This window comes from Fukomys damarensis, unplaced genomic scaffold (genome assembly GCF_012274545.1).
Source record: "Fukomys damarensis isolate Sample0158 unplaced genomic scaffold, DMR_v1.0_HiC HiC_scaffold_30, whole genome shotgun sequence".
Classification (NCBI taxonomy): domain Eukaryota; kingdom Metazoa; phylum Chordata; class Mammalia; order Rodentia; family Bathyergidae; genus Fukomys; species Fukomys damarensis.
The window spans coordinates 27,027,879-27,041,418 of NW_022900942.1; the positions used below are offsets into that span (position 1 = coordinate 27,027,879).

Consider the following 13,540-nt stretch of genomic DNA (forward strand, 5'->3'; position numbering starts at 1 on the left):
GACATAGACCATCTATTCCAATTTTTTGCAGGGTTTTTATCATGAATGGGTGTTGAATTTTGTCAAATGCTTTTTCTGCATCTATCGAGAGGATCATGTGGTTCTTGTCCTTGACTTTGTTAATATAGTGTATTATATTTATTGACTTACGTATGTTGAACCATCCTTGTATCCCTGGAATAAATCCGACTTGGTCAGGAGGTATGATCTTCTTGATAATCCTCTGTATTCTGTTTGCTAGTATCTTATTGAGGATTTTTGCATCTATATTCGTTAAGGAGATTGGCCTGTAGTTCTCTTTTTTAGTTGGATCTTTCCTTGGTTTGGGAATCAAATTGATACTTGCTTCCAGAAATCAATTTGGAAGTATAGCTTCCCTTTCAATTTCACTGAAAAGTTTGAAGAGTAATGGCAGTAGATCTTCTCTAAAGATCTATCACCCTTAAACCATGTGAATTGAATTAATATCAAGAAGCAGCCCAAGATATGTTTGCAGTGAATACGCTTTTTAATATAGCATCTTTACCTTTTAGGATGGGGGCTTAGACTGAGTTAGGACGAGAGGAGTAGATAAGTGAAAGAATTGGAGAAGGTTTGAAGTAAAGCCAGAGGATGTAGAATGACCATACTATCTTTAGAAAACTATTAACTTCAAAGGGGATTGACAGAGTGCAGAAATAAGGACAAGAGTATATCCCCTTAACAGTAACAGGATCTTGCCTTCCCTTGAAGCTACGGAGCAATGAGGGAGGTAAAATGAGAGGAGAAAATAACATAAAGAAAAAATGAAAAAATGATAAAAGAAGAAGTCTTAGGGCAGGAGCAGGAATAAAAAGGGAGATGAGGGATAATCTGGTGGAACAAGAGACTGAGTTGGAGAAAGAGGACAGAAAAAAGAAAGAAATAGTAGGATAGAACGAGGAAAAGAAAAAACAAAGAATTTGAAGGGCCTCTTTCAGACTATGTCTCTGTTGTCATATTATACCACGTGTACAGCCATGTGCAGAACCAAATCCCCTGATCTCAGCTAGCCAATGGCAGGTCCCCACAACTCAGAATGACCTGAGTCCACAAGGCCTAAATTGAGTTTCCTTACTGTCAGGGTTGAACTCCACCCAGTTCTATTACAGGTTTTCCCTGCCCTTTCTTTAAAGATGTTCAAAGTTGGGAGCTCAGAAAAATACCCATCATGACCACCTATGCTTCTGTAGAGTGGGTCCAAGGACTGGCCCAATCAGGAGGTTTGAGAATGGGGGCGGGGAGTGTCAGGTCTTGGGGGCGTTTCAAGGGCACCCGCGCGGCTACCTTCCTTGCTGGAGCTTGTTGCGCACAGTCGGGAAGGTCGCAGACCCTCCAGGTAGGCCCGAGCAGGTGGCTGGAGAAACCTCCGGGGGCCTTCCTTGCTGGAGCTAGTGGTGTGCAGTCAAGGCTCTGTTCTTATCAGAGTTCTACCACTTCCCAGTTTTTTCACTTGGGAAGATATTACTCAACTCCTTTGTGCCACAGATTTACACACATTGATTTGCTAGACTTTGTTTAACATAGAGGACACTCAACAGACGTTAGGTTCTGCATTGATCAGTTTTTTCATTGCTGAAACAAAGTATCTGACCTACACAATTTAAAAGAGAAAAGGTTTAATTTGGCTCACAGTTTCAGAGGTTTCAGTCCTCTGATCAAGGCTGTCCCCAAGGCAGAAACATCAGGGCAACAGGACATAGGAAAAAGGAAAGCTACACATCTCATGACAACTGGGAAGCAGAGAGGATGAGAAGAGTCAAAGGACACATCCTTTGAAGGCATGCCCCTAGTGACCTATGTCCTCCATCTAAACCTCACCTCATAACAGCCCATTCAGCTATGAACTCATCAGTTGATTGATCCATTGATGAAATTAGTGCCGTCATGATTGAATCAGTTTTCCAAAGTTTATCACCTCTGAACACACGAGACTTTGAGGGATGGTTTAGATCTAAAGCATAGCAGCTTCCTTGGCTGATTTCCCCCTTTTTTTCTGTAGGATGCTTAGAGATAATTATCAAGGATGCGTCAACCAGAAAGCATAACTCAAAGCATTCATTAACTACTGAGAAGTTAATTGTGCTCAATCCAGTCCCTGTTCCTCTGTATTTAGTGTCAGTAGGATGAATTGTAAACATTATTCAACCAAAACACATGTGCTGTAAAAATTATTCATCACTAAATCATGACAATCTCCCATCTGTTTATTTAATCATTATGTTAAATATATTTAACCCAATAATTTTATCTATATTTTCCTAAAATTCTTTTTTTCCCTTGAGTTTAGAATCATCTATTCTCCCCCTTTCTCACTTGGCCCTTTGTTCCTTTCAGCCTTAGTTTCTTCCTTTCCTTTCTCTTTTTTCTCCACAAGTTATGGAAACTTCAGGATAGGTGGTTTCTCTAGCAAAAGGTAAGTGGTCTGCATAGGTCAGGAAATATGAATTATGATTTTCCTGGGAGCCATAGTGTTCTTTTATGTTCCATGCAAACTTATAACTGAGACAAAATCTCCAAGAATTTATTGAAGGCTCAGTGATAGAGTGCTTGCCTAACATGTATGAGGCCCTGGATTCCATCCCAAGCACTGGAAAAACAAAATGAACAAATTTTAAAAAATAGAATTAATTGAAAAGATTTATGAAGAGAATGAAAGGATATGTATAATGTGAAAATGCTGCAAAGGTGACATTTCTTCAGCTAAAAAGGCTTAGTCTCTTTCTCCCTCCCTCCATCCCTCTCCCTCTCTCCCTCTCCCTCCCTCTCCCTCATAGTGCTGTAGTGCCTGCCAGGGTAACTGAGAAGATTAAAGACTTGTTAGTGAGAAAGAAGATAAATGACCAAGAGGGGCCAAGGACAATTCATATTAGAACAATTCAGTGCCTTTAAAAACACTTCCTTACTTCCTTTACCCAGGGATTCTGATTCAGAAATTTTAAGTAGAATTCTCTGATAACTCACCTTCGCATGTCTGAAGAACCAGAGGATATTTAGGCTGGACACTTCCACATTCTCAAGATAGTACATTTGGCATGAAGCTCTTTCACACTCATTTCATCATTTGTACCTGGATCAGTTTATGAAATAGACAGGAGCATAAACTTTTTTCCAGAAAGTTGCTAAAATTTCAGTCTCCCTGCCCTATTGCCCGAGGCAGAGCCAGACATCAGTTATGGGTCGTGGCCAAGCCTGGCTTTTAGGGAGCCCAGTTACCAAAGAAACAAGACATTACGGACATCAGAGTTCATCTCTGATTTCTGAAAACGAGGTCTATGTGAGCAGGCACCCAATGATTGAAGGCTGATGGTTAAGTATGGGCTTGAGAAAGCAAAGGGCTCCCTCCAGACAGAAAGGGAAGGGACAATGAAGATAGTATTTGAGCTGTTTGTGTTGAATGCTGACCCCTTCCAGGTTAGATATTGCACATATTTTACACTGAGAACCATCAGTAAAGATCTAAACATTGCTTTTAAGTCCAAACCAGACCCAAAGCTCCTGCATCCTGAAAATGCTTATTGACAATTTCAATATGCATAGATGGATGGTGCATAGTACAACCAGCAATTTCATGGTGAGAATGCAATTTACACAACAGATGTTACAAGCTTTTATTGGGAATGCAGAGTCTTGGAGAGGGTGCTACCATGTATTGTAGGGAATGAATCATAAAGCGCAGCCCGCTCCCAGCTCCAGGTGGCTCCAGTCAATAAAAGGAAGAGCCATGGGGAGCATTGCTCCTGGAACAGAGAGAGTAGGCTCAGTCTGATCCAGGATCTTGTTCCTTCTGTGCTGGGCCAAAGCCGAACACCTGGCTCACTCTACATTAGCCAGGATGACATGTGGACACGATCTTTCAGCCAATGGGGCTCATGGTTACGATTTAGATCTTTTAGCTGCCTTAAATTAAGGAAGGAATAGTACTGTGCTTCATACACATAATCCTGTTATGGAGCTATCTTTACAACTTCCTGGCTAGAAACAAGCCTCCTTAGCATGGTCTTAAAAAGAGCTATTGTTGACAACGTACCACCACAGGAGAGAGAATACTTTAGTTATTTGTGTATAATATCTCACTCCAGAAAAAAATAACTTTCTTTCAAATTCCTACAACATAAAAATAACTGTAAAGGAGAGAAGAAGAAACTAGAATATAAAATATATTTTCCATTGATCTAACTAAATCTCAGTATTTTCAAATTGAGATGAGATTGTGGAAAGCTGCATGGGGTAAATGCGGGGCTTCTCAGTTTCTCGGCACTAGCAGCAGCCAGAGCCCAGCAGCCAGTTGTCCCTAGCTGCAAAAAACCCTTTACAGAGGCCCAGCAGATCTCCTTGAAGATGCAGTAAAATAAGTGCCATCTTCTCATGAGCCGCAATGTGAAAAATGCTGTTATGTCCAGACTCACCCATGTGTTCTCTTCATCCTAGCTGTACCAGAAGTGATGCTGCTGTTTATCAGATTTCTGCCAGAAGCTGCCTGGGGATGATCTGCTGCTCTGCTTCCATTGAAGTCGAGTCCCCTTCAGAGAGCCCACAGCTCCCTCCTACCCTGGGAGAGGGCAGGGACACAGGTTGGAAACATGGGACAGAGACTCATGAGCAGGAATGCACAAGTCAAACCCTTGAGAAGGAACACTCTTGTAAAGAAGAAGAAAGTATGTCCTCAGGGGCTCCGTCAGCGGGTTCTTCTCCAACCAAATGCAACTGCTTATTCTCACCACAGTTATTGGCTAGTAATGACATTACTGCATGCAGTTCTGGAAATCCTCCAGAGGAAGAAACAAGGCAAACTGCAGAGGTTTATGATCCAAATAACACAGAAGAAATTTTCCTAAATTCAAACACTGTTCCTGAAAACCACCAGAGGACAGTACCTCCCCCAGTCTCATGGTTAATGGATGATAGTTTAAATAATGAGGGCCCTAAGGATGAAGTCTTAGCCTCTAGTCATGAACATCCCAAAGCTCAGAAATACATTAGCTTCAGCCTTCCGCTGTCAGAGAAAACTGCATGGGTTTACCCAGGTGAGAGCACTTTGGTCAACAAGCAGCATAGCCCCCAGGTTTCTAGCGAGGACTCTGACAGTGATTATGAACTTTGTCCAGAGATAACCCTAACTTACACTGAGGAGTTTTCAGATGATGACCTGGAGTATCTGGAATGTTCCGATGTTATGACGGATTACTCTAATGCAGTTTGGCAAAGGTGCCTACAGGGGACTGAGCATGTTTTTTTATTAGAAAGCGATGACGAGGAGATGGAATTCAATGAGTGTATCCTGGGTGGGTGTGAGCATTTCCTCAGTGAAATGGGTTGTGGGCCTTGGGTGTCAGGTGACACAGGGCCTATGGAGGCCACCACTGGCTTCTGTGGTTATCACTCACAATCCCAAGAAGTGGGGGTCAGGAGCAGCGGTGCCTCCAGGCACAGTGCGTCGTCCCTGAGAACAGGGTTGACTCTTACCCTTGGACCTGACCAGGGTGGAACAGCTACGGTGACCGGACAAGACAGTTGTCCACTCCCCACTGCTTCTGAGGCTGCTGAGAATGATTATCCAGGAATTCAAGAGGAAACCAGAGACAGCCACCAAGCAGGAGAGGAATTTGCCAGTGACAATCTGCTAGCCATGGATAAAGCGGCAACAGAGTTAAAGATGAAGCTCTTATCTGAGGGGTCAGAAGGATCAGGGATGAAGCAGAGTTTGGAGAGCACGGTGGAGGAAAGAGCAGGGGAAAAGGACTTAGGTAGCCAAAGGAGTACCCAGAAATCTACCAGCATGCGGCGACCTAGAGTGAAGGGAAAAGCTAAGAAGCTGACCCTGAAAGACAGTGCAGAGGAAGGCATCCGGAGTCCTCCTCCCAAAGGACCCACTAAGGACCCACTAGCGTGGAGCAATCAAGAAGAGACTCCTCATGCCACATCGGGCATTCCTGGCTGTAATTCCCACTTCCTTGAAGGAGAAAGTGTTACTTCCTCTCCTGCAGAACAAGATACAAAAACCTTACAGTCTCCAGCAGGTGCACTACCCAAGCTAGGGGACACAGGCTTCCAAAGGGAAGGGCTGGGAGTTAGTAACCTACTTGAAACAAGCCAGACTCCAGACCAGAGTGATCATCCTCATCCTCAGGTAAGACCCCTATTTCTAAAATTTACAAGCAAAAAGGTGGCGTGTTGTACTTGTGTGTGTGTGTGTGTGTGTGTGTGTGTGTGTGTGTGTTTCCCTTCGCTTCACCATTGGGATTCCTGCATCATAATGTAAATCAAAATAAGCCTTCCAGTACCATCAGGGTACTTGTAAATGACAGCGGCTGCTGCTAGGAAGGAAATCTGGTTTTGCAAAAAGGCCCAGATAAAACCTAAGCCATCCTAATTATAGCAAAACACTGATAGAAGTGCTAGGCACTAATGGGATTCTGAACAGCTGGAAAAAGAAATCTGATATTTTGTCCACTGCATGTGTTTTACTGGGCAATGTTCACTATTCAGAAAGTTTCTCAAGCAAGTGTTTTGAGTGTAGCCGTTAAAGGAGAAAAAAAAAAAAACATTCTTTTTTATCATTTTTTGGGGTGTATTTGGAAAATGGTAGGTTTGGATTTCAATCAAAATTCATAATATAAATTAAAAAATTAATAATATAAATGAAAAGATGACGATGCCTGAAGGCACTATAGAATTCATTTTGTAATGCTGGAGAAAGTAAACAAAGTTAATTTTGTTGTGATGGTGGGATATTTTTGATCGGATGTTTGCTTTATTTTGCTTTTCTTACAACACAAAATATAAAAGAAGCCAAGAAAACATTGAAAGAAAATTTATTCTCCCTTAATATTGATATGAGAGTCATGTAAGAGATGGAATTATATTAATAGGAATAATTAATGCATAAGAAATATTATACTTGACATACCACTTATATTTTTAATTCTATTTTTATATTAAAGGGTTCCAAGTGGGCTTTGAATCTACATTCATGCCAAAGATAAGTTCATGGAGGTGGCTCGGCCAAATTTTAATATAAAATAAAATGTCAATATTATTTTTTATGTGGATAGATATAGCATTTCTTTCTATGCATTTTATCCACTAAGAATGTGTTTCAGTGGACAAATTGCCTTTATTTTTAAATGTTAGGGGTGAGAAAAACATAGTCCAAAAGTAGTAAGTGGACAGAAAAGAGGCTATTGACAATGTCAGTTTTGGACTCACCACTATGAGAGGCAATTTCTAACTCCTCCAGTGCTCAAAACTTCAAGGAGTGGAAGGGAGGAACCCTGTTAACATCCTCAGTTTATGACTGAACTGAATTCTGAGATCAAAAGCCCCTGTGACCAGCAGGCTCATTCATTTACTAGGAATGCAGCTAAATAAAATAGGCCATCTCTGGGACCAAGGTCATCTATTGTGTGTAGCCTCTGGACATTCTAATGGAACCTTTTGCTTACACATTCTCTCACGCACATTCATGAATACATACCTACCTTTCCGTGACCTGTGCTTTGTAGTGTGACTAAGGCAGTTACCTTGAAACTGTACACATTCCTGTTCAGAAAGCCAATTAATAGCTTGCATTTTTTGCAGGGAATGGGACCATGTCTCACTTTGCAATGGTCAGTAGTAGAGCTGACCTCTAGCTCAAGGGACAGCAGAAATTTGAATGGGAGCTGGACATTTGGGAGCAGTTCTATACAACCTTAAGTTAAAAATGGGATTTTTGTACAAATTGTGGCATTTATTTTTCTGGATTAAAGCAGGAAAATTTTGCCACAAAGACTGGCATATTTTAAAATGCAGATTATTTTACCCATATTAAATGTTACTATTTAATTTTAGGAGATGTCAGGAAGATGAGCACAAAGCCAAGGCAAAATCACCATAAAATATAGCCAAAGTAATAGCAAATGGCTAATTGTTATTGAAAATGTGATGTAGAAATATGGGAGTCATTGGGGACTTAGTGAAATTTTTCATAATACTGTTCAGAAAGAAAAAGACTGGTGAATCTTTCCATAAGTAAATCCAAAGACATTTTAAATATTTATTCTCAGACCTTTGAGGCTGTGGGCACCTAAAAATTTTTTAAATGGTTAAAAATTCTGAATTAAAGTTTAATGTTAATAAACTTTCCCACTCTTAAGTCTTGCCAGATTCTCTTACCTTGAGCAGTCTTTCTGCAGAAATAGTGATCGGCAGTTTATCATTGAGCATGTTATCTTCATTGCATATTACTTTTAGCATTCTGAGAAAAATTCCATTATCTCTAATTTTCTGTTTTATAAGCAGGGCATCTTGCACAATTTTCCTACCTAAAAATATGGCTCCACTTGTACTTACTTCTTGCCTCTCTCTCTCTCTGCAAGGCCATCTTGTTTTGGTTTGTCTTGTAGTACTTACTCAGGCTGCATTGGAAAGTCCCCAGCTTCTCTACATTTATGGAAGATTCCAAAGTTAATTCCTGTTTGGGAATGGAAAATACAGGGTACCCCAGGCTAACTTGAAACCTCTTCAAGCGTCACACTGCCAAATCTCCACCTTGGTTTTGAGTTCACTTTCCTGATTCAACTCAGAGGCAAGGCATGCCAATCTGCTCATCTTGTTTCTTTCCTTAGCCACCCTGGGGTAAGATCATCTTCACTCTTAGAGCAGAAGGGCTGTGTTTGTCCTTCTGTAGAGATACCTAACTTCATCCTAGAGAGATTTGCATTTCTGTTTGGGCTAATGAGACTGCATGTATACAGTATGGAAATGAATTCTCAGGTTCTGGGAGCTAAGAGTCTCTCCGACCAGGAATAAGCACTAAGCAAGCAAGTGAACTCCATATGGAAGGAAATTTGTCCAGAGTATTCGGTCACTGATAAATTCCAAGTTCCTGGAATAATGCCTGTCACATAATAGGCATCTAATAATTGAATAAATAAGTGTCTGTATGATATAAGATTGAATGTCTAGTTGGGTATTAGTCTAATGATCATTGCTTTCAACAGCCTTTATTTTCCTGAGCACATTCTTCAGTTGCCTTCACATTTAAGATGCTGTTGCCAGCTCCCTTCGCTCTTTAGGCCTCAGCAGTGGATTGGTTTATTGTAAAAGCCATTCATGCCTTGTATTTGGGTTTCTTTGTGAGTGCTGGTGATTCATCTACACCCTTGGCTTTCTTTCCTGAAGGATGGCTTCTGTTAGTTTTACGCTTGTTTTTAATTGAAGTTTTATTAAGACAAGGGCACATTCATATGTAGTTGTAAGAAATAATTCAGAGAGATGGCTGTGCACATCGTACAAGTTCCCTCAGTGACAACGTTTTGTAAAATTACTGTATAACATCACAACCACAACGAATACTGATATAATCTACACTGATTTTACTCAGATTTCCCCAGTTTTACTTGTACTCATGTGTGTGTGTGTGTGTGTGTGAGTGGGTGTGTACTTATTAAGATCTATAGATATTGGGGCAGGGCGTAGCTCTGTAGTAGAGTATATAAGGTCTTGGGTTCAATCCTCAGCACTAAAAAAAAATCATATAGGTATTTATCACTGTGTAAGTTCCTATATTTGTCACCAAAGCCAAAACACTGAACAGAGAGATAGAGAACTCTGGTTAGCCCTAAATCCTGAAGATTTTTTTTCTATAAGTCTCACAGCTTTGTGTTCTATATTTAAATCTATTTAAATTCGTGTTGATTTGATTTTTGTTGAAGGTATGAGGTTTATATTGAGGTTCACTTTTTGCCTGTGGATATTCTATTCTTCCAATACTGTTTATTGACAATGCTTTATACCAATTTTTGTTTATTTTTACTTTTTAAAAATTATTTTTATTGGTACACTTTTGATGTATGTAATGATCACATTCGTCATAGGGAATTTGTACCTATACATAATATATCTTGACTCTTCTTTTTTTCCCTAATTCCCCTCCCCGCCTTATTTATGAAAGCTTTGTTTCTATTTCTTCCTTCCATTCTCTTTTTTCCATTTCCCTTCCTTCCCTTCTTCTCCCCACTCCCTTGTCTCCTTCCCATTCAAACATTTCCTTCTTACTTCTCAATATCTATCATCCATTTTGGTCCTAATTTATACTTTTGGTTTCTCATACAAGAGAAACAACGCCAAGGTAAAAATATGTGTCTGATTTATTTCACTTAAAAGTGTGGTCTCAAGGTGTATCCATTTACCTAAAAATATCTCAAGTCTATCCTTCTTTATGGCAAAGTAGTATTCCATTGTATATAGAAATCACATTTTCTTTATCCATTCATCCACTGATGGGCATCTATGCTGTTTCCAAGATTTAGCTATTACAAAATGTGCTGCTATAAACATAAGTGTGCATATAGCACTGTGGTATGATACTTTTAACTCTTTCAGGAAGTTACAAAGAAGGGAAATAGCTGGATCAAATGGAACCTCTAGTTTTTTTTTTTTTAGAAGTCTTCATACTGATTTCCATATTGATTGTACCAATTCACACTCACACCAACAGTGAAGAAGGGTTCCTTTTCCCCACACCCTTGCCAGCATTGGTTCATTCCTTGATGACAGCCATTCTTTTTGGAGCGAGATGGGATTTCAGTGTTCTAATTTCTCCAGTGGCCAATTATGTTGAACATCTTTTCATGTATTTATTTGCCATTTGTACTTCTTCATCTGAAAAATGTCTATTCATTTCAGAAGCCCATTTTGGATTGGTTCTTTAAATTTGGGGGTATCTGATTGTTTTTTGAGTTCTTTATAGAGTCTTGATATTAGTCTTTTGTCTAAAGAAGAGCTAGCAAAATTTTTTTCCCATTCTGTGGGTTGTGTCTTCACTCTTTTGCTTCTTTCTTTTGCTGTGCAAAAGCGTTTCAATAAGATGAGATCCTGGTAGTTAATTCTTTGTGCTATTTTCTATGCAGTTGGAGTTTTGTTCATAAATCTTTGCCTATACCTATGTTTTCAAGAGTTCTACCTGTTCTATCTTCCAGCAGATTAGTGTTTCTGTTTTTGTTTTTTTTTTTTTTTTTTTTGGTCCCAGGGGTTGAATGTAGGACCTTGTGCTTGTGAGGCAGGCAGGAGTACCACTGAACTAAATCCCTGGCCCCAGTGTTTCTGTTTTAATATTTAGATCTTAATCCATTTCAATTTTAGTTTGGTACATGGTGATAGATATGGGTCTAGTTTTAGTCTTTGATGTGGAAATCCAGTTTTCTCATTACCATTTATTAAAGAGGCTATCTTCCTTCCAGTGAAGGTGTTTGGCCCCTTTAGATAAGATAGCTGAAAGTAATTGAGGTTGTTTCCGCATCTTCTATTCTGTTACATTGATCTTTGGGTCTGTTTTTTGGCCAGTACCATGCTGTTTTTATCACAGTGGCTTTGTAATATGACTTCAAATTAGGGATTGTGATACCCCCTGCCTTGCCTTTGTTGCCCAGAATTGCTTTTGATATTATAGATCTTTTCTGGTTCCATATGAATTTTAGAATTGTTTTCTTTAGTTCTGTGATTTATGCTATTGATATTGTGATTGGGATTGCATTAAATCTGTATAACAGTTTTGAAAGTATGACCATTTTCACTCTATTCGTTCTGTCTTATCAAAGAACAGGGGATAGCCTTCTATTTTCTGATATCCTCTTTGATCTCCTTTTTCAGAGTACTGCAGTTTTCAGTGTATAGGTCCTTTATTTCTTTATTAGAATGATTCCTTAGTATTTAATTTTTCTTGATGCTCTTGTGAAAGATGTAGTTTCACTAATTTCTCTCTCAGTGAATTTGTTATTTGTGTACAGGAATGCTATTGATTTTTGAGTATTGACTTTGTATCTTGCTACTGCTGACTTTGTTTTTTAATTCTAGGAGTCTTTTGGTGGAGTTTCTTTTTTGGGTCTTCTATGTACAGTATTGTGTCATCAGCAAATAATGGTAATTTAATTTTTTCCTTTCCTATTCATATTCCCTTTATTTCTTTCTCTTGTCTAATTGCTCTGGCTTTTGTTTCCAGAACTATATTGAACAGGTATGATGACAGTGGACATCCTTGTCTTGTTTTTGAACGCTTTCAGATTTTGACCATTTAGCATGATGTTGGTTGTTGGTTTGTCATAGATGGCTTTCATCAGATTGAGATAAAGACCTTCTATTCTAATATTCTGTAGGGATTTTTTAAAATCATGAATGCATATTGGACTTCGTCAGTTTTTTTCCTGCATCTATTTAGATGATCATGTGATTTTTCTAACCTATTTTTTTAAAAGAGCAGTTTAGCACATTGCCAGGCATCCAGTATGTACTCAATAAATATGTTAGCGTCTCATCCCATGTCTACAAACTGATAAACATTCTGGATCACTTCTCTGCCAGGAATTTTTAGTAGTAGCCAAGACAACATGAACCTCACAGCCAACAGCTAAGGTTCTAGCTAGGAAAGATGGGCCCAGAAGGACCTATGAGAATGATCAGATAAGCCTAGTCACTCAAGGTCAAAGAAACCAATGCTGTTTTGGCTTCTAAGAGGCAGTTAACAGTAGGAGTATTTGTGTTATTTGGAATGAAAGGACCAATCTAGGTTTGTCAACATTTCTGGATTTGCTCACTATCTGAGGGTTGATTGATTTAAACAGAAAAGATAAAGCAGACATAGAAACCAAGTCCTTGCAGTCCAAGTCCAGCAGTTCTTACTAAATGATGTATTCATGCCTCTAAAGTGGCCACTGCCACCCTCAACCACCCAGTTATATTTTAAATAATAGTGGATTTACCTCTTCTGTGCTAAGCAGCTCTGAGCTGATGTTGGTGTGAAAGTTATCCAAGTTCAGCCTAGGTGCTGGCAGGTACAGCAAGAATAGGAATACAACAACTTGCAAGAGTGTGGGCATCTAGGAATGGGCAGAACACAAAGCATGTCTCTAGAGAATATCTTGGGGCACATAGGAAAAGAAAAGCAGAGAATTCTAAACCTTCTTACAATATAGCCTTCATATCTGGGACAATAGGACCCAAAATTTTTAATTACTTTGCATGATAAATTGTGTCCTTCCAAAATAATAACTTTTAAAGCAATGGCTCCAGAAACCTAATAAGCCAGGCTTCTACTGATAATGGGCAGGACAGAGGTTTTACTGGCTCCACTTTCAACATGTGGCAGTTGAATCTCTTGTCAGCACCTTTCCACGGCAGACCCAGGGAGTAACATGAACATTTGTTTTGTCTTTTTTTGGTACCCGGGATTGAACTCAGGTCCTTGTGCTTGCAAGGCAGGCCACTGAACCGCTGAGCTAAATCCCCAGCCCTTGTTTTGTTTTTAATAGCAAAGCCTGTGGTGCCAGTTCTGCCAAATGCCACTAACCATCCTAGATGGGCAAATTCTTTAATGTCTGGTCTCACTATAGTCATTCTACTCAGTCTATGCTAATAATTAAAGGTCATTAGTAATTAGATTCCTTTAACTCAATGTGTAGGCTGTGGACCAAGGGTTAAAAATGAAGGCTGTCCAGACCTGCTGCAGTCCTGAGTTAGAACCTCCTCTTTTTTTTTTTTTTTT

General features: G+C 39.5%; 1 protein-coding gene across 1 annotated transcript in view; it reads left to right on the top strand.

The window, feature by feature from the left end:
* Alpk2 (alpha kinase 2) overlaps window positions 1–13,540 on the top strand; it is a 151,973-nt gene that overhangs the window by 57,463 nt on the left and 80,970 nt on the right. Inside the window, exon 5 of the mRNA XM_033757531.1 lies at window positions 4,450–6,148. Within this exon, the coding sequence (XP_033613422.1) occupies window positions 4,450–6,148 (1,699 nt within the window). The remainder of the gene's footprint in view (window positions 1–4,449; window positions 6,149–13,540) is intronic.